Genomic DNA, 17,727 nt, shown 5'->3' on the forward strand with positions numbered 1-17,727 from the left:
CTGGAGGGGCGGGGTACTGGGCCGTGGACGCTGGGGTTGTGTGTGGGGTCCTGAGTGCTCACTCCCTCTGCCCTTCTTCCTCACAGGGTCATTCCAAAGGCCCCTTCCTAGTGAGCGCCCCTCTTTCCACCATCATCAACTGGGAGCGGGAGTTTGAAATGTGGGCTCCAGATATGTACGTGGTGACCTACGTGGGTGACAAAGACAGCCGTGCTATCATCCGAGAGAATGAGTTCTCCTTTGAGGACAATGCCATTCGTGGCGGCAAGAAGGCTTCCCGCATGAAGGTACCTGAGGGAGGCAGGGGTAGGGTAGAGTTGTTCCTATGGCGTCTTTGAGTCTGGTCCCTGGGGTGAGGTGAGAGGAGGGAATTCCCCCACTCCCACCCCCCGATCCCCAGCCAGTTCCTTGACTTGGCCTGTACACGAGTGACCAAGTCATCTTCTTGTGCAGAAAGAGGCATCTGTGAAGTTTCATGTGCTGCTGACATCCTATGAGTTGATCACCATTGACATGGCCATTTTGGGCTCTATTGACTGGGCCTGCCTCATCGTGGATGAAGCTCATCGACTCAAGAACAATCAGTCTAAGGTGAGGGGCCGGGGAGCTGTGGCCTCCAGTTTTAGGGTTCTGGTACCACCTACCCAGGAAGGGGAGACCTAGGAGCACGGGAAACGGAAAAAGGATCTCTGCCTTCCTTATTCACTCATGATAGATAAGCCTTGGAGGCCAGGCCTTAGAAGAGAGATGGAGGACATTGCTGGTGGTCCAGTGGTTAGGACTCTGCACTTGGGGTGGGGGGGTGGGGCACGGGTTCATTAGCTAGTTGGGGAGCTAAGATTGCGAAGTGTGGCTGAAAGAGAAAGTAACTGTGGAAAGAAGATAAAGGATAATAATAAAATTTTTTTTAAGAGAGATGGAGGCAGGGGCGGGGGCTTAACTGTTGGGCAGTAAAACGGGCCTTTACAAAGAAGTACTGGAGTCCTGTTTTCATTGCATTCTACTTCTCTCCATCTGCTTCACCAGTTTTTCCGGGTTCTAAATGGCTACTCACTCCAGCACAAGCTGTTGCTGACAGGGACTCCACTGCAGAACAATCTAGAAGAGTTGTTCCACCTGCTCAACTTCCTCACCCCTGAGAGGTTCCAGTAAGTGTGTGCTTGTCCACAGTCGGCTTCTCATCCTTCATGGCTCCTTCTGTCTCCTGCGTTTTCTGTTTCCTGCGTCATGTCCCTTCCCTTCCCCTCTCCAACAGCTTCTTTCCTTTTCCTCCTGAAGCAATTTGGAAGGCTTCCTGGAGGAGTTTGCGGACATTGCCAAGGAGGACCAGATTAAAAAGCTGCACGACATGCTGGGCCCTCACATGTTGCGGCGGCTTAAGGCTGATGTGTTCAAGAACATGCCGTCCAAGACAGAGCTGATAGTGCGTGTGGAGCTGAGCCCCATGCAGAAGTGAGTGTGGAGGAATGGGGCGCTGGCTCCTTTTGGCAGACACAGTTAGACACGCCGGCCCATCTGCGTGGTGTTTGCCAGTTCTCCCCGTACTCTGATGTGAGATGGGTGGTGACCAAGCCAGTGAGGCTCAAAGGAACCTGTGGCCAGGGTGCTGGGTCCAGAGTGCTCAGCGCTTCCTTCCCTTGTTTAAAAGGATGGTAATAGCGCTTAGGTTTCCTCAGCCCCAAAGTGAGAGGTGTTGGAAGGAAGGCCCCAGACCCTGGGACCACATAGTGAGCCAGGTAACGATTCTTGAGGGTGATATTTCTTACCTGTCATCTACACAGGAAATACTACAAGTACATCCTCACTCGGAATTTTGAAGCACTCAATGCTCGAGGGGGCGGCAACCAGGTCTCTCTGCTAAACGTGGTGATGGATCTTAAGAAGTGCTGCAACCACCCATATCTCTTCCCTGTGGCCGCCATGGTACACTCTGCTGCCTCTTGTCCGTCCCTGGGTGGGGACTGCTCCGTGTGGGGCTTCTTTCCTTATTTTTTTCTTTTTTGCTCCTCTCTAGGAAGCCCCTAAGATGCCTAATGGCATGTATGACGGCAGTGCCCTCATCAGAGCATCCGGGAAATTATTGCTGCTTCAGAAGATGCTCAAGAATCTCAAGGAGGGTGGGCACCGTGTCCTCATCTTCTCCCAGGTAACTTCTGGATAGCAATGGACAGCTCAGACGTATGGGAGGACTGTAGTCTAATTAATCCTGTAATTCAATTCTGCTCTTCAGATGACCAAGATGCTGGACCTGCTAGAGGACTTCCTGGAACACGAAGGTTATAAATATGAACGTATCGATGGGGGAATCACTGGGAACATGCGGCAGGAGGCCATTGACCGCTTCAATGGTAAGAGGGGAGGAGTGGCTTTGATCCTGGCGTCCTTACTCACTCAGGGCTCTTGACCCATCCTTGTTCTCTCGCATCTGTTTTTCTGGGTAGTGGTGTAGGGTCTTCTGTTGACATGGAAGAGTACTTCTGAATTTCTTGATTGGAAGAATGTATCACATTATTCCTGGGAGACAGTTTATTCCCTATGGAGTCTTTGTTCTCTCTGCTGAAAAGAAGGGCACTCATTTAATCATTCTCATTGCATGCTGAGGCCTGGGAGGGACCCGGATTTATCCAGATTCACCAAGCCCAGATAGCAAGCTAGTTGCAGGCTACCACCACCTCCTTTTTTTTTCTTTTTTAACTTTATAACTTGAGATAGTTTTGAACACAAAAGCTCAAAAAAATCACATAGTTCATATATACCTTTCACCTGGCTTTTCTTGATAACTTAGATGACCACAGTCCAACAGTCAAATCCAGGGAATTAACATTGGTGTCTAGTATACTACTAACCAGGTCATAGACTTGAACGTCACCACTGACCATGTGTCAGGATCCACTCACGGATCCCACATCATTCATAGTTGTTGTCTCTTCCACTTGTTCATTCTTTTTTATTCATGATATTGGTATCTTTGATGGTGACTGGTCAGCTTCGTTATAGAATGTTTAGCTTTTCTAATATTAGTCTAGTTGATGTTTTCTCATGATTTGATTGACGTTAGACATTTTGGGCAGGAGTCTGCAAGAGTGATGCGGTGTCCTTTTCAGTGCATCATTCCCAGGGACGATGTGACGCTGATAATGTTCCCCTGCTGGTGTTGGCCTTGATTACTTGGTTCAGGTGGTGTCTGCTGAATTTCTCCCCTGTAAGGTTTTCTTCATTGCGGTTGATAAATTCCTTTAGGAGACACTTGAGACCCTGGTGACATCCTATTTCTTCTTAAACTTCCACACTTATCTCAGTATCTGTTGTTGCTCTTTGCTTACGATGAATACTATTATTGATACTTCGGTGTTTGCCTAAAGAGGTGTTTTTTTTTTTTAATTCAAGTATAGTTGGTTTACAGTGTTGGGTTAATTTCTGCTGTACAGCAGAGTGTCAGTTATACATATATACATGTCTTTTTAAAAAATATATCTCCTTTTTCATATTCTTTTTCATTGTAGTGTATCACAAGATACTGAATACAGTTCTTTGTGCTATACACAGTAGGGCCTGTTGTTTATCCATCCTATATGTAGCATTTTGCATCTGCTAATGAGGTTTTGTAGTTCTGATGCTCCTTATACATTTGTTCATTGGAATTGTGGTTCCTCTCTTAGCACCGGGTGCTCAGCAGTTTTGCTTCCTGCTTTCCACTCGAGCTGGGGGCCTTGGAATCAATCTGGCCACTGCTGACACAGTTATTATCTACGACTCTGATTGGAACCCCCATAATGACATCCAGGTGAGCAGAGGCAGCAGCCTTGGCATACAGTAACTTACTGGAAATGCATAGTGTTCTCTGCGAGGGCTCCACCATCTGGAATTAGCTGTTTCAGGGGAAAACAATAGATTCTTTTTAAATGCCTTTTACCTTATTGTAAGCTGGAGAGTTTGGGTTAGCTCTGGTCCTATTTTGGGTAACATGGTAGAGGATGGTGTCTGGGAGCAGGGGTGCAAAAGGAAGTTGTGTGAGGTGAGCTGGGTTTGGCTTACTATGTGAAAGTCAGGGCAAAAAAACATGGTTCCTTCAGTTTTTGTCTTTGTTTTGTACCCCACTCCAGGCCTTTAGCAGAGCTCACCGTATTGGGCAAAATAAGAAGGTGATGATTTATCGGTTTGTGACCCGTGCGTCTGTGGAAGAGCGCATCACACAGGTGGCCAAGAAAAAGATGATGCTGACGCATCTAGTTGTTCGGCCTGGGCTGGGCTCCAAGACTGGATCCATGTCCAAACAGGAGCTTGATGATATCCTCAAGTTTGGGACCGAGGAGCTGTTCAAAGATGAGGCCACAGATGGAGGTGAGCTGGTCAGGAACTTGTGTGGTGTAGGGTGTGGCTGCTTTAAAGGGCATCATCTTTGATCCCGAGGATCTTGGGACTCAGACCTCGGGTCTGTGGGACTAGCTTTCTCCACTGCAGCTGCTGATGCTAACTGGGGGTGTGGACCCCTGATTCTGTACAGGAGGAGACAACAAAGAGGGAGAAGACAGCAGTGTCATCCACTATGACGATAAAGCCATTGAACGACTGCTGGACCGGAACCAGGATGAGACTGAAGACACGGAGCTACAGGGCATGAATGAATATTTGAGCTCATTCAAAGTGGCCCAGTATGTGGTGCGAGAAGAAGAAATGGGGGTGAGTATGAGTCCAACGTGGTGCTTGGTGATTGGTTCAAAAGTTGGAGTTGAGACCATGATGGTGTTTGAGATGAGGAAAATATCTGTAGGCAAATTAGTACAGTGATTATTTTTTCACCTCTTTGAAAAGAAATTCTGTAAGTATGAGCAAATCACATTCACTTCTTGGACAACTGGCCACATTTCACACTCAAAACATTTATATTAACTGCTTTATCAGACTCTCACTTTATTTTCTCTTATGTATTTTATTAGCTCTATAAATAGACTTTGGATTGCTAACCCAGCTCTCTCCAGAGAAAAGGTAGGATATGTGATATGTACTTAGCCTGTCTTCCTGTACTTCTGGAAACAGTTGTTTTTCCTTTTTCCCTTCTGTTTCCTGGGTCTTTTAAAACAGAAAACAAAGAATACTCAGTTATGACTGTGTGAACTCTAATATTTTTCCCCCCAATATAATAATAGGGTATAGAATTAAAGAAAAAAAATTCTTTTCCCTTCTGGTCCTCTCTGAGCCACCCAGGTCAAGGTTCTTTGAATTGACATCAGTTTCTGATGATCTTTGCCATCTGTTCTCATCCTTCCAACTCTGAATCATTCCTCTTGCTGTTTTTCTGATATGTATCTTAACCTCAGTGTTGTGTGCTTGTGGCTGGAAAGTCTGACTGGTCTGCAGCCTGGTAGTCTTCAGTCAAAACTGCCCTCCTGTCAGGGTGGTCTGCATTTGGGAGGGACTCAGGGCAGAAGGTGCTGAGTGGCTGCAAGGGAGGGCTGGTACTCTCCCTCCCACTGTTAATCCTTCCTGACAATGGCCCTCTAGGTGGCTGCATAAAGTTTTATTTTTTTAATATTACAGCCCTCCATATGTGTAGCTCCTACATCTGCAGATTCAATTGTGGACTGTGTGGTACTGTAGTATTTACTGTTGAGAAATATCTTTGTGTACGTGGACTTACGTAGTTCAAACCTGTGTTGTTCAGAGGTCAGCTGTAAGTCTCCTGATTCAAAATTCAGAAGCTATAGAAGTATCTCTTCCCCACCCCAGTCCTTTGGCTACCTAGCACCCTCGCTGGGGATAAGTGATATTTATCTTACGAACTATTTTATATGCATATAAATCACATATATGTGTGTATGCATATATATAGACCTGTGTATACATAGAAACACCTTTTTCCCTTTTCCTTTTAAGGAAAGTAGTTTTTTCTAAAGTTGAAGTATTGTTCCACAGGGGAGTCCCCAGGTCTTCTAAGTGAGGTATAGCAGTAGACAAGGAGACATGGGGTTGGATCCTAGTCAACAGTAAGAAGGGAGTTTCCTGGCGATCCAGCGGTTAGGACTCCATGCTTTCACTACTGAGGGCCCAGGTTCAGTCTTTGATCAGGGAACTGGGATCCTGTAAGCCACATGGCACAGCCAAGAAAAGAAGGGAGTGGTTATTTTTTTCTGCTCCTTGTGGTTAGACAGGGTCCTGAGACAGTTTTGAGCAGCGGGTTGTTGCAGAAGCCTCACTTCGTGGCTGAAGCATTTATTTGTTGGTGTAGAACTCTCTAGTGCTGTCTTTCTCCTCTGTCGTGTGAGCACATCCAGAGAGAGGAGTGTGAGATCAGAGCAGTCTGGAACGCTGAGGCCCCCACACTGGAGAGAGGTATCTGTTCTGGAGAGTCCCCCGGATCTGTAATGGACATTGTAGGAACAAGAAATAAACTTCTGTTGTATTAAGTCACACCACACAAACACACAAAAATGGGAAGAACAGTTGATTTACAATGCTGTGTATATTTCTGCTGGGCAACAAAGTGATTCAGTTACAACTTTATATATATGTATATATACACACTTTCTTTATATTCTTGTCCGTTATGTTATAGGATATTATATATAGTTCCTTGTGCTATACAGTAGGACCTTGTTGTTTATCTGTTCTACATATGAAAGCTTACATCTGCTAATCCCAGCCTCCCACTGCAGTCCCTTCCCCTTGGCAACTCCCCGTCTGTTCTCTAGGTCCCTGATTCTGTTTCATAGATAGGTTTGTTTGTGTCATACTTTCAGATTCCATGTATAAGTGATACGGTATTTGTGTCTATGGTCATCTCTAGTTGTATCCATGTTGCTGTGTAAGGAAAGTGGCTTCTTCTCCATGATGTTCTGTACCTCACTTTTGTCTATGTGATCTTGGAAGATTTATTTCATCCAAATCAGTACAGAAAGAACTTCTGCCTCACCCCTCTTTTTTGCTGCGTAATATGTCACTGTTTGAAAGTACCATAATTTATTTACTTAAAAAATTGAGATATAAAACACTGTTATATTAAAGGTGTATGATGTTTTGATATATTGTATCAAATCATAATGGTTTGTATATATTGCAAAATGTCACCCCAGTAAGTTTAGTTCTGTCACCATATGTATAGTATTAATTTTTTTTTCTTGTGATGAGAGCTTTTAAGAACTGCTCTTTCACTATAATAGCAATGAGTATGAGATATGCAGTATGGTATTAACTAGAGTTTCCATGCTATGTATAAAATCATCATGGCTTAAATTTATACCTTTTGACTCTCTTCATCCATTTCACCCCCCCATAATTTATTCAGGTTCCCTAATGATGGATATGTAGGTTGTTTCTTATATCAATGCTGTTAACAGCTTAATTCTAATGTAAAGGATTTGGAAATGGTGGTCCTAAACTATCTGAAAAAAAAAAAAGTGAAGACTTTCAGAGGAGCATAAACATTATGAGGATATAAGAGGATATGTAATTTTTTTTTTACAGTTGGTAAACTTCTGTGAAGTTTATTTAGAACACAAAGGGCTTATGGCCCTTCTACTTTATTGCTTGGAAGAATCTTTTGCAGTATTTCAGAAGCTTCTCCATTCTGCCTTGCTAAGGCTCTAATCTCTTTCCTATATTTTACTGTCTCCCAATTGTTTGTGTGTCAGTAAAAGGGGTTAAAAGGATGCATACTGTCTCTTCATCCTTTTGTCTTGTGATAACAGCTTGTCCTGTCAATTAAATTTCTTTCAAGTCCTTAGGTTCAAGCAGGTACACCATGTATTTCAGAGTCAAGTCATGAACAGCAGCTAACAGTGGGAACTGTGAGGACCAGGGGTAGCTGGGGGTGCAGCAGCCCTGAGTCCTGGCCCTCCCTCTGCCCCAGGAGGAAGAGGAGGTGGAACGGGAGATCATAAAACAGGAAGAAAGTGTGGATCCCGACTACTGGGAGAAATTGCTGCGACACCATTATGAGCAGCAGCAAGAAGATCTGGCCCGAAACCTGGGCAAAGGAAAAAGAATTCGTAAACAGGTCAACTACAATGATGGCTCGCAGGAGGACCGAGGTGTGTGTGGCCGGCCCCGCCCCCCACCCATGGGCCGTTCCACTAGAGCAGTGGGCCCCGCTCATCTGCCCTCTCTCCCTCCAGATTGGCAGGACGACCAGTCCGACAACCAGTCCGATTATTCAGTGGCCTCAGAGGAAGGTGATGAAGATTTTGATGAACGTTCAGAAGGTGAGGCCCGTGCCTTTCTGTTGGATTTTTACCTGTTGCTTTGTCTAACATTCCAGTGGCGTTGCTCACACGTCCTTTTCTTTTTGTAGCTCCCCGTAGGCCCAGTCGTAAGGGCCTGCGGAATGATAAAGATAAGCCATTGCCTCCTCTGTTGGCCCGTGTTGGTGGGAATATTGAAGTGAGTACCGCTTGGTTCCTAGAGCAGGGTGGGTGCGAGCGGCTGTCGGGTCTTGGGGGAGTTGGGTTGCCTCCCTCTCACCTGGCTCCTTCTGCCCCCAGGTTCTTGGTTTTAATGCTCGTCAGCGAAAAGCCTTTCTTAATGCAATTATGCGCTATGGGATGCCCCCTCAGGATGCTTTCACCACCCAGTGGCTCGTGAGGGATCTGCGAGGCAAATCAGAGAAGGAGTTCAAGTAAGTTGAGTGCTTGGGTGAGCACTGTAAAGCAAGGCCTCTGAGTCTGGGTTTTTCTGCACACTGGAGCCTGCTGTGCCAGGAGGCAGTCTCTGTCTCCTGCTGAAGCTGGAAGTGCAGCTGCTAGGAATAGGTCTCTCTGTTCCCTGCTTCCCCAGAAGAGGACCTGGAGCACGGGACAGGGTCTGGAGACCAGCTCGCAGCACCGCGGCGGGCTTTACCTCACATGGAGCCACAGTCACCTCCAGCATGAGGCCTGACTGCCCTGCGGGTGGGAAGGAGTCTGGTCTGGGAGCTGGGTGCTCTTTAACCTGTTTCTCTGTTTCTTTACCACAGGGCTTATGTCTCACTTTTTATGCGGCATTTATGTGAGCCAGGAGCAGATGGGGCTGAGACCTTTGCTGATGGCGTCCCCCGAGAAGGCCTGTCTCGCCAGCATGTCCTTACTCGGATTGGGGTTATGTCCTTGATTCGCAAGAAGGTAAGCCCTGAGCCTCCCTCTGTGATCCAGGGCTTATAGTGGGAGCTGGAGAGCCAGCAGGGAAGGAGCCTAGTTGGACTTGGGTCTTCAGCCTCTTGTCCCATTGCTGTAGGTTCAGGAGTTTGAACATGTTAACGGGCGCTGGAGCATGCCTGAACTTGCAGAAGTAGAGGAAAATAAGAAGATGTCCCAGCCAGGGTCACCTTCCCCAAAGACTCCTACCCCCTCCACTCCTGGGGACACACAGCCTAATACTCCAGCTCCTGCCCCGCCTGCCGGTGAGTGCTCCTGGGCAGTGGTCCTCTGTCCTCTTCTTGTCCTGGCCTGTGGTTTTTCTGCTCCCCTGTGCTCAGTTCTCAGGGGACTCTGGCAGGACGCACAGCAAGCTCCCTCTCAGTTTAGGAGGGCCGTCCTGAGAATAGGGCTGGCTCTTAAAGGCACGAGAGGACAGTTTAAGATGAGACAGATTGAGAAGGCATGACCTTCTCTGTGATCTGGGACCCTCTTAATTAATGTCTATTGTTGGCCTGCAGAGGATGGGATTAAAGTAGAGGAGAATAACCTCAAAGAAGAAGAGAGTGCAGAGGCAGAGAAGGAGGTGAAGTCTGCACCCCCTGAGGCCGCCGTCGAGGTGAGAGGGTGACAGACGCCACACTGGAGGCCGCGGGATTGGCCCATTCTCCCTCTGGGGGGCTGGCCCGTCTGCTTCATTCAACCTCTGTTTTCTCTCTTTTGAAGTGTGCACAGCCCCCTGCCCCTGCCTCAGAGGAGGAGAAAGTCTCAGTGGAGCCTCCTGAGGGAGAGGAGAAAGTGGAAAAGGCAGAGGTCAAAGAGAGAACAGAGGAAGCAATGGAGACAGATCCCAAAGGTATGTCCATCTGCGTGCCCTGCAGACTCTGCGAACCAAAGGACTTCAACTTGTAGCCCGGCTAGAGGCAGTCCAGAGGAACTGACACACGCAAGACTCTTTCACCCCGGAGTTTAACTGTGGGCTTTTTTCTCCCTCAGGACATCTTTTATGACTTTTAATCATTAAGATTTGGTTTACGACTATTTCAGATCTAACAGAGGTGGGGAGCACTCTTCTTTAGATATGTTCTCAATGCCGTCTGTTCCCCCCAGGTAATGCTGATGTGGAGAAGGTGGAGGAGAAGGCAGCAGTCGATCTGACTCCCATCGTGGTGGAGGACAAAGGTGGGTGTATGGAGAAGCCGACTGTACTGTAAAAGGACTCTATTTCTGAAAGGAAGAACTTTGTCTCCCAGACAGTCCTCCACCCACAGGCTCCCTATCAATACTGATATAATCATTTTATCCCAAGCTAAAAGACTCCCCCCCTCCCCTCCTGTGACGGTCAGCGGTTGGTGGCACCTTTTTGTGGGTTTAAGAAACAGTTATACGTGGGGACTTCCCTGATGGTCGAGTGGTGAAGACTGCTCTCCCAACGCACGGGGCCCAGGTTTGATCCCTGGTCAGAGAACTAGAGCCCACATGCTGCAACTAAGACACAGCGCAGCCAAATAAATATTTATATAAATATAAAAACACATGGAGAAAGGGTGGAGGTAGATGGGTGGTGTCGTAGCACACGGTGCTATATGTACAGGTAAGGGCCGTGGTGCTGTCTTCTGCCTAGAGCTGACATTTCTCTTCTGCCTGTTCTGTAGAAGAGAAGAAAGAAGAAGAGGAGAAAAAAGAGGTGATGCTTCAGAATGGAGAGACCCCGAAGGACCTGAATGATGAGAAGCAGAAGAAAAATATTAAACAGCGTTTCATGTTCAACATCGCAGATGGTGGTTTTACTGGTATGAAAAAAGGGCCAACTGGAAAGATTCAAGGTGAAATTAGGGTTCTTGTCAGAAACCAAGGTACGGAGACTTTAGCTCTCCTAGAGGGAATGCCAGGCCTACGGCACACTTCTCTGGGGTCCCTGTTACAAAGCCAAAGGCACAGTAAGTTGGTATCTGGGGTCAGGAGTGAGTAGCTGAATCCTCAGTGGTGTCTGCCTTTGTGTTTCTACTACCCCCTTCCCCGTACCTCTCTTCAGAGCTGCACTCCCTGTGGCAGAATGAGGAGCGGGCAGCCACCGTCACCAAGAAGACTTATGAGATCTGGCACCGACGCCATGACTACTGGCTACTGGCTGGCATCATAAAGTATCCTTTGCCTGAGTCCGATCCAAGGTTCTGGTGGGATTTCTGCCGGTTTCACAGTTGGACGTTCTTTCTTTCCCTTGTTTCATTTTTCCTGAACGATTAATTTTCCAACAGCCATGGCTATGCCCGTTGGCAGGACATCCAGAATGACCCACGCTATGCCATCCTCAACGAACCTTTCAAGGGGGAAATGAACCGTGGCAATTTCTTAGAGATCAAGAATAAGTTTCTAGCCCGAAGGTTCAAGGTGAGCAGGAATGGGAGGAATACAGGCTTGATGGGATGGCCTTTAGAGTGCAGAAGGGACTGCAGAGGAAGTCTGGTCATTCAGCCATACTGTATATTATGTTGTCCTGGGTACTTAACTGTGTATCCTGTGAATGGCTTTGCTCCCAAGTATCAAGACAGATAGACTTGAAAAGTAAGCAGTTACTTAATGGCTGAAGATGACTGCCTGACAAATGACAGAGACCAGCACCGTGGGTGTGCTAGGGACCTCTGCAGGTTGGAGTATTCAGGAAAGACACAAGTGTGATTGAACTGACTGTAAGGAGGTGGGGCTGTCAGTGGACTGGTCATACTTTTTCCTGAGTCTGTGGAGATGAAGGGTGGGGAGATGCAGAGATGTAGATCCCCATTTTTAGAAATGCTGGGGCTAATACGCCCAGGACTGAAGGGACATCTTTGTCAGGAATGCAGCAAATCGTATTGAGGGCACCTTGTGCAGAGACAAGGCACGTGAATCTCAAGCTAAGTATTATAATTGGGGAATGAGGAGTGCATACCAGTGAGCCTTCCAACGTCGTGTGCCAAGTAGCAGGTGACACAGGGACAGGCCTGGTGCCTGTTCTCAAGCTTTCAGTTTAAAGTAGCGGCAAATGTGTGGTCAAGTGCATGTCAGTCTAAGTGTTGTGACGGAGACTGCTAAATCCATAAAGTTCTCCAGAGGGAATGTGGGGAGCGCTCACAGATGCTTCAGGGAGAAGATGGCACTGGAATGGAAGTTTTTTCCTACAATTTATTAGATTTTTTTCTTTTTTTAATGACCATTTTTAAAGTCTTACTGAATTTGTTATAATATTGCTTGTTTTATGTTTTGGTCGTTTGGCTAGGAGGCATGTGGGATCTTAGTTCCATAACCAGGGATATAACCTGCACCCCTTGCCTTGGAAAGCAGAGTTGTAACCACTGGACTACCAGAGAAATCCCCTTGGAAGGAAGTAACAGAGATTGTTGGATAGATAAGAAACAGGAGGCCTTATGATCGAAAGGGTTAGGTTGGGTATACAGGCTGTAGAGCTTTAGGTAGGGTGTTTGGAAACAGCAAATAGTCCAGGTGGGGTGTAGAAGACACTCATCTTGATGGTGGTAGGAGGTAGGTTGGAGAGGTAAGCCTGGAGGCCTGACTTAACCTTTACAGTTCATGGGTAGCTATTGAGAGTTTGTGAAGGGTTTTGATACAACCAAGGGAAACTGAAATAGAATATTTCATGAGATTACAGAACTACTCTATACTCCTGAGGTAGTAAGGGCTCAGCTCTTATACTGGCTGTGGAAAAGGATGAGATAAAGGAAATTAAACACTAGACGAATTTTTAGGATTTATTGATTAACTGTGGGGTCAGCAGGTTTTTTCTGTTAAGGGGCCAGAGTATTTCAGGTTCCTTTGTAAGACAAACTCTAGTGAAATGCAAGCAGCCATATGTGATAAACCAGTAAGTATGAATGTGTTGCAGTAAAACTTTTATTTATTGATGCTAAAATATGAATTTCGTATAATTTATATGAAATGTTACAAACTATTACTTTGATTTTTTTTCAACCATTTAAAAGCCAAAAACCCATTCTCAGTTCTTGGGTCATCCACAAATGGGTAGTGGCCCAGATTCGGCCCACAGGCCATAGTTTGCTGACCTCTGACTTACTTGACTGGATTTGAGATCCAAAGGAGTGAGACTCTTAACTGAGGTTTTGAGTCTGAGTTGCTGAGAAAGTTAAATTATAATCGGCAGATCAGAGAAGTGAGGAGAGCAAGCAGTCTGTAGAAAAGAGTGAGTTCCATTCTAGACAAGTCTTTTGGTGTTATTGAGAAGTAAATAGCCCAGCACCATCAACAAGTGGGATCAAAGTGATCAGCCATGCACAAGTGGGAACAGAACAGTTGGTGCCTGAGGTACAGGTTTGAGAAGCACCACCCCATTTGCATAGAGGGGCTGGCTGATGCTAGGAGGTGAGAGAGCTCTTGGGAGAATGGTGATTCTGGAGAAAGCTTATAGTTTGGGGCAAGAGGGAGGGAGCTGGTGAAGGAGACAGGGTATGTAAGTTGAAGGTAGGTGTCTGGTCTGTCTGAGCATAAATTAGTAGACCTTGATGTAGCCAGGTCTCGTGGAAGAAACAACAGTCCATTATTCTCATTATTCTCATACTCTCGTTTTTCCTGATCTCTTAATGGATTCATTCTTTTTAAGAACCAGAGGATCATTGAGTAAAACAAGCCTCGTAACTCAAGTATCAACATTCTTTCCCTTGGAATGTGTTTCAAAGGACCTTTTACACAGCTTCATCAGGCAACATGTCAAGTGTTTGTTGCAATATGAGTTTTGGTGGTGGGGTCTGGAGGCAGCCAGAGATATTCGACACTGGGTGTGTGGGTAGGTAAAGTGTGGATTAACATCACATCATTCAGCAGCAGGTAGAAGCGACAAAATACATTTCTATAACATAAATGGACCTTTTAAAAAGATACGTAGTGAGGAAAGGAAGAAACAGAATTTTATAGTGTACAGAAAAACATTCTGTAAATTAGAAAACACACATGAAACAGTATTATTTTCAAGAAAACCCACAAAAAAGTAAATATATTAAAAGGATTGCCTATTTGAGGAAGAAAAGGAATGGGAGTGAGATATGGAGGTGAAAGAAAAGAAACAACAGGAATAATTTTTTAAAGAGTAAAGCAACTTAAGTGAGCGTGTGAGCGTGAAGTCGCTCAGTCGTGTCTGACTCTTTGTGACCCCATGGACTGTAGCCTACCAGGCTCCTCCCTTCATGGGATTCTCCAGGCAAGAGTACTGGAGTGGGTTGCCATTTCTTTCTCCAGGGGATCTTCCCAACCCAGGGATCAAACCCAGCTCTCCCGCACTCCAGGCAGATGCTTTAACCTCTGAGCCACCAGGGAAGTGATAGGGTAGTTACATTCAAAGGATGACTGCCATGCAACCATTTAAAGTCATACTTTATTTATAAAGAGTTTTACTATGTAATTCTTATCTTCCCTGGTGGCTCAGACAGTAAAGCATCTGCCTGCAATGTGGGAGACCCAGGTTTGATCCCTGGGTCGGGAAGATCCTCTGGAGAAGGAAATGGCAACCCACTCTAGTACCCTTGCTTGGAAAATCCCATGGACAGAGGAGCCTGGTAGGCTACAGTCCATGGGGTCGCAAAGAATCGGACATAACTGAGTGACTTCACTTACTATGTAATTTTGAGTGAAAGTAATATAAATACGTATATAGAATCTAATTTTGTAAAAAACATATGTAATGAAAAGCCTCTAACATTAACAGTATCTTTTGGAGGTGGAATTGTGATTTGAATTCTTTATACATTATATTCTAAATTGAATATCATTTTTGTATAAGGGTGAATCAGTAAGAGTGAAGAACTTTTAAAAAACACAGACCTCCAAAGAGGGGTAAAAAAAAGGCAGGAGTATAATGCTGGACTGCCAGAGGAGGGGGAGGGAACATCCACCTGTGAGGTTCTGAGAGGCCCATCAGAAGCAAGCAGAGTGAGCATCAGTCTGATTGCCGTCTCCTCTTTGTCTCTTGTCCAGCTCTTAGAACAAGCCCTGGTGATTGAAGAGCAGCTGCGTCGGGCAGCTTACCTCAACATGTCAGAGGACCCTTCTCACCCTTCCATGGCCCTAAACACCCGCTTTGCTGAGGTGGAGTGTCTGGCAGAGAGTCATCAGCACCTGTCCAAGGAGTCCATGGCAGGAAACAAGCCAGCTAATGCAGTCCTGCACAAAGGTAGCCAGTGGCTCCCCTGCCTCCTGCCGACCTGGCCTCCTTCCTGCTCTGCCCCTCCCCAGTACACAGTTACTCCTCCACCCCCTTTGTCTGGGAGCTTAGGGTATGCTGGGGATCTTCGCCTTCCTCATCAGGCAGCTGACATCTTAGAGGCAATCAAGGACAGTAGTTCTTTGCCTCGTAACTCGAACATTTAAGTTCTTGGAGGTGGAAACAAAGCAGAATAACATAGTTTCATCTGTGGTAGTTTAGAGGTCATTTCAGGTGATTTAATATCCTGTCGAGTTCTAGACCCCTTTCAACATTCAGTTTCTGATTAAAGTTAAGACACTGTGAGGGGGGTGGAGGGTGAAAGGACAGAAGGAAGGCTGGTATAAAGGAAGAAGGGAGAGCTCCAAAAGAAGATGAGAAAAGGAAACGAATAACTATTCAAGAAGTGGAGGAAATAAGACAGTAGAGATCAAGAGACAGGTGACTTTAAAATCATAGAATCATGGGCAGCTGGAACTGGAACATGAGAAATAAGAATATGTGGTGGAGCCAGGTCAGGTGACTCAGTGACAAATGACAGTATTCCAGCACATCAGTTACTCGGTCACTGAGAAGTACTAGGGGGAAGGGATGGTCCCCGTATGGGAGGACGGACCTGGGTCTTGACCACCACGGCTCACCGCCTCTTTTTCTCCCCATGCAGTTCTGAAACAGCTAGAAGAACTGCTGAGTGACATGAAAGCTGATGTGACTCGACTCCCAGCCACTATTGCCCGAATCCCCCCAGTTGCTGTGAGGCTACAGATGTCAGAGCGTAATATTCTCAGTCGCCTGGCAAACCGGGCGCCTGAACCACCTCCACAGCAGGTATAGGACCATTTTCCTCTGGCCAGCTGTTGAACAGAGCCATTCTGGAAGTTGGAAACTTTGCTGTTTGTCCCTAGCTTCACAGGCTGGGCAGCGGGGTGGGCTTACCAGTGAGTCCTCTTGGGATCTAGTGGGTTGCTGAGGTCTCGGAACTCTGACTCCCTTGGCTTTCTCTTCCTATAGGTAGCCCAGCAGCAGTGAAGACCCAGATGGAAGATACCACCTCCACCGCTGAGCAGTGACCTTCCTCACTTTCCCTTGCCCAGATTCTCCCGTGGGGGCCCGAGAGACCCTCTCCTTCCTTCTGCCCCATCTTCTAAGTTGTAGAGGAACAGCCCCCGGAGCACTAGGGGAGGGGAGGGAGTGAGGGGCAGTGGTGCCCTTCCTGCTGGAGAGACTGCAGCAGTAGCGCCGGCGCCATCTGCAGGGAGCTGGCGGGCTGGCCTTCTGGGCCCTGGCTTCTCCCCACTGTAACACTGTCTGTTACACACGAACTGTTGTGGGTTCCCGCCAGGCTTGAAGAAAATGATCTGAGTTTCTTCCTCCTTCCGTTTTATTTTGTTGGTTGATTTCGTGTTTTCCTTTCTCCTTTTTGGGGGGTATTCACAGTGGGCCGGGCCCCTGGGCAAGACACAGCTACCTCTGTTGGCATCTTTTTAATACCAGGAACCCAGCGGCTCCAGCCCCTGAGTGGCTAGAATGAAATAAAGTGGGAAAAAAAAAAAAAAAAAGGAAAAGAACCAAAAGCATAAAAAAAAAAATTTCTTGATGAAAACTGAAAATAAAAGTTTCCTTGTATTTTAGTGCTCTGGTTCAGTGTGGGTGTAGGTGCAGGTGGGTGAGTGAGTGACGGGAGCTCTGGGACACCTGTAATTGGAGAATAGGGGTTTCCTTGTATCATCAGAGTCCACGGAAGAATCGACTCTCCCATCTGTACACGTGTTCCGGGCAGGACGCCTTCCCCAAGCCCCGCCACCCGCGGTTCACAAGCTGATCCGTGGCTTCCCGGCTCTGCGAGCGTGCGGAAGCAGGCTTCTCCAAGCTGTAGAAATATGCATAAAATGAAAAGATCTTCCTCGCAGTGTTGTGAAGGTGGAACCAGGGCTGGAACAGTATTTTTAACAGCTGAGCGCCACCTTGGTGTTTACTTGCAGGAAGGCTGAAGTCAGTTTTTCTGTTAGCTTGCGTGGGTGAAATATGGACACGAGATGCCTTCCTCCCGACGTCCAAGACGGGAACCTGGTCAGAGAGGACTCTTACCTGAGAGGCAGCGCGGGTCCTGCGGTCAAGGAAGAGGGTTTCCGCGTCACAGGCGTGGGGGCCGCCGATCTCGGGGCAATGTCAGGCGGAGGGCGCAGCTCTGGCGCCGGTGTTCGAGGGGGAAGGGGCGGCTTCCGGGTACAGTATTTCCAAATGAACTCTACGAGGCCAAAGGCCCACGCCTGTAGTGGAGGGCGGGGAAGTCGAAGACGCCTCGTGGGCACCGCCTTCGCCAGCGGGGAGAGCGGAGCGGTCCGCTCTGGAATCCTGCCCGGCTTCGCGCCGGCCCGGCGAGCAAGTGTTCCGGCTTCCTCATCGGACCGCAAGGCC

The 17,727-nt window shown here is 47.1% G+C and overlaps 1 protein-coding gene and 1 non-coding gene across 6 annotated transcripts in view; both read left to right on the plus strand.

Moving 5' to 3' along the window:
- CHD4 (chromodomain helicase DNA binding protein 4) overlaps positions 1-16,898 on the plus strand; it is a 29,502-nt gene extending 12,604 nt beyond the window's left edge. For 3 of the 5 annotated variants that reach the window (XM_052640852.1, XM_052640855.1, XM_052640854.1), the window contains exons 16-40: positions 87-287; positions 454-591; positions 1,027-1,148; positions 1,279-1,452; positions 1,782-1,923; positions 2,015-2,146; positions 2,231-2,348; positions 3,660-3,784; positions 4,104-4,341; positions 4,505-4,680; positions 7,847-8,027; positions 8,112-8,198; positions 8,288-8,376; positions 8,478-8,611; positions 8,948-9,092; positions 9,205-9,370; positions 9,626-9,723; positions 9,831-9,960; positions 10,215-10,286; positions 10,760-10,897; positions 11,140-11,248; positions 11,363-11,495; positions 15,084-15,279; positions 15,974-16,137; positions 16,321-16,898. In XM_052640852.1, coding sequence (XP_052496812.1) covers positions 87-287; positions 454-591; positions 1,027-1,148; positions 1,279-1,452; positions 1,782-1,923; positions 2,015-2,146; positions 2,231-2,348; positions 3,660-3,784; positions 4,104-4,341; positions 4,505-4,680; positions 7,847-8,027; positions 8,112-8,198; positions 8,288-8,376; positions 8,478-8,611; positions 8,948-9,092; positions 9,205-9,370; positions 9,626-9,723; positions 9,831-9,960; positions 10,215-10,286; positions 10,760-10,897; positions 11,140-11,248; positions 11,363-11,495; positions 15,084-15,279; positions 15,974-16,137; positions 16,321-16,338 — 3,426 coding nt within the window. In that variant the 3' untranslated portion in view covers positions 16,339-16,898. Of the gene's footprint in view, positions 1-86; positions 288-453; positions 592-1,026; positions 1,149-1,278; positions 1,453-1,781; positions 1,924-2,014; positions 2,147-2,230; positions 2,349-3,659; positions 3,785-4,103; positions 4,342-4,504; positions 4,681-7,846; positions 8,199-8,287; positions 8,377-8,477; positions 8,612-8,947; positions 9,093-9,204; positions 9,371-9,625; positions 9,724-9,830; positions 9,961-10,214; positions 10,287-10,759; positions 10,898-11,139; positions 11,249-11,362; positions 11,496-15,083; positions 15,280-15,973; positions 16,138-16,320 lie in introns of all 5 variants that reach the window. The other 2 variants (XM_052640853.1, XM_052640851.1) reach the window with 2 other exon arrangements.
- On the plus strand, positions 9,407-9,544 carry LOC128049167 (small Cajal body-specific RNA 11). The gene has a single exon (XR_008199529.1). It is a non-coding gene; the product is annotated as a small Cajal body-specific RNA 11 (non-coding RNA).
- Positions 16,899-17,727: the final 829 nt, after the last annotated feature.

Source organism: Budorcas taxicolor, chromosome 5 (assembly GCF_023091745.1).
Source record: "Budorcas taxicolor isolate Tak-1 chromosome 5, Takin1.1, whole genome shotgun sequence".
NCBI lineage: Eukaryota > Metazoa > Chordata > Mammalia > Artiodactyla > Bovidae > Budorcas > Budorcas taxicolor.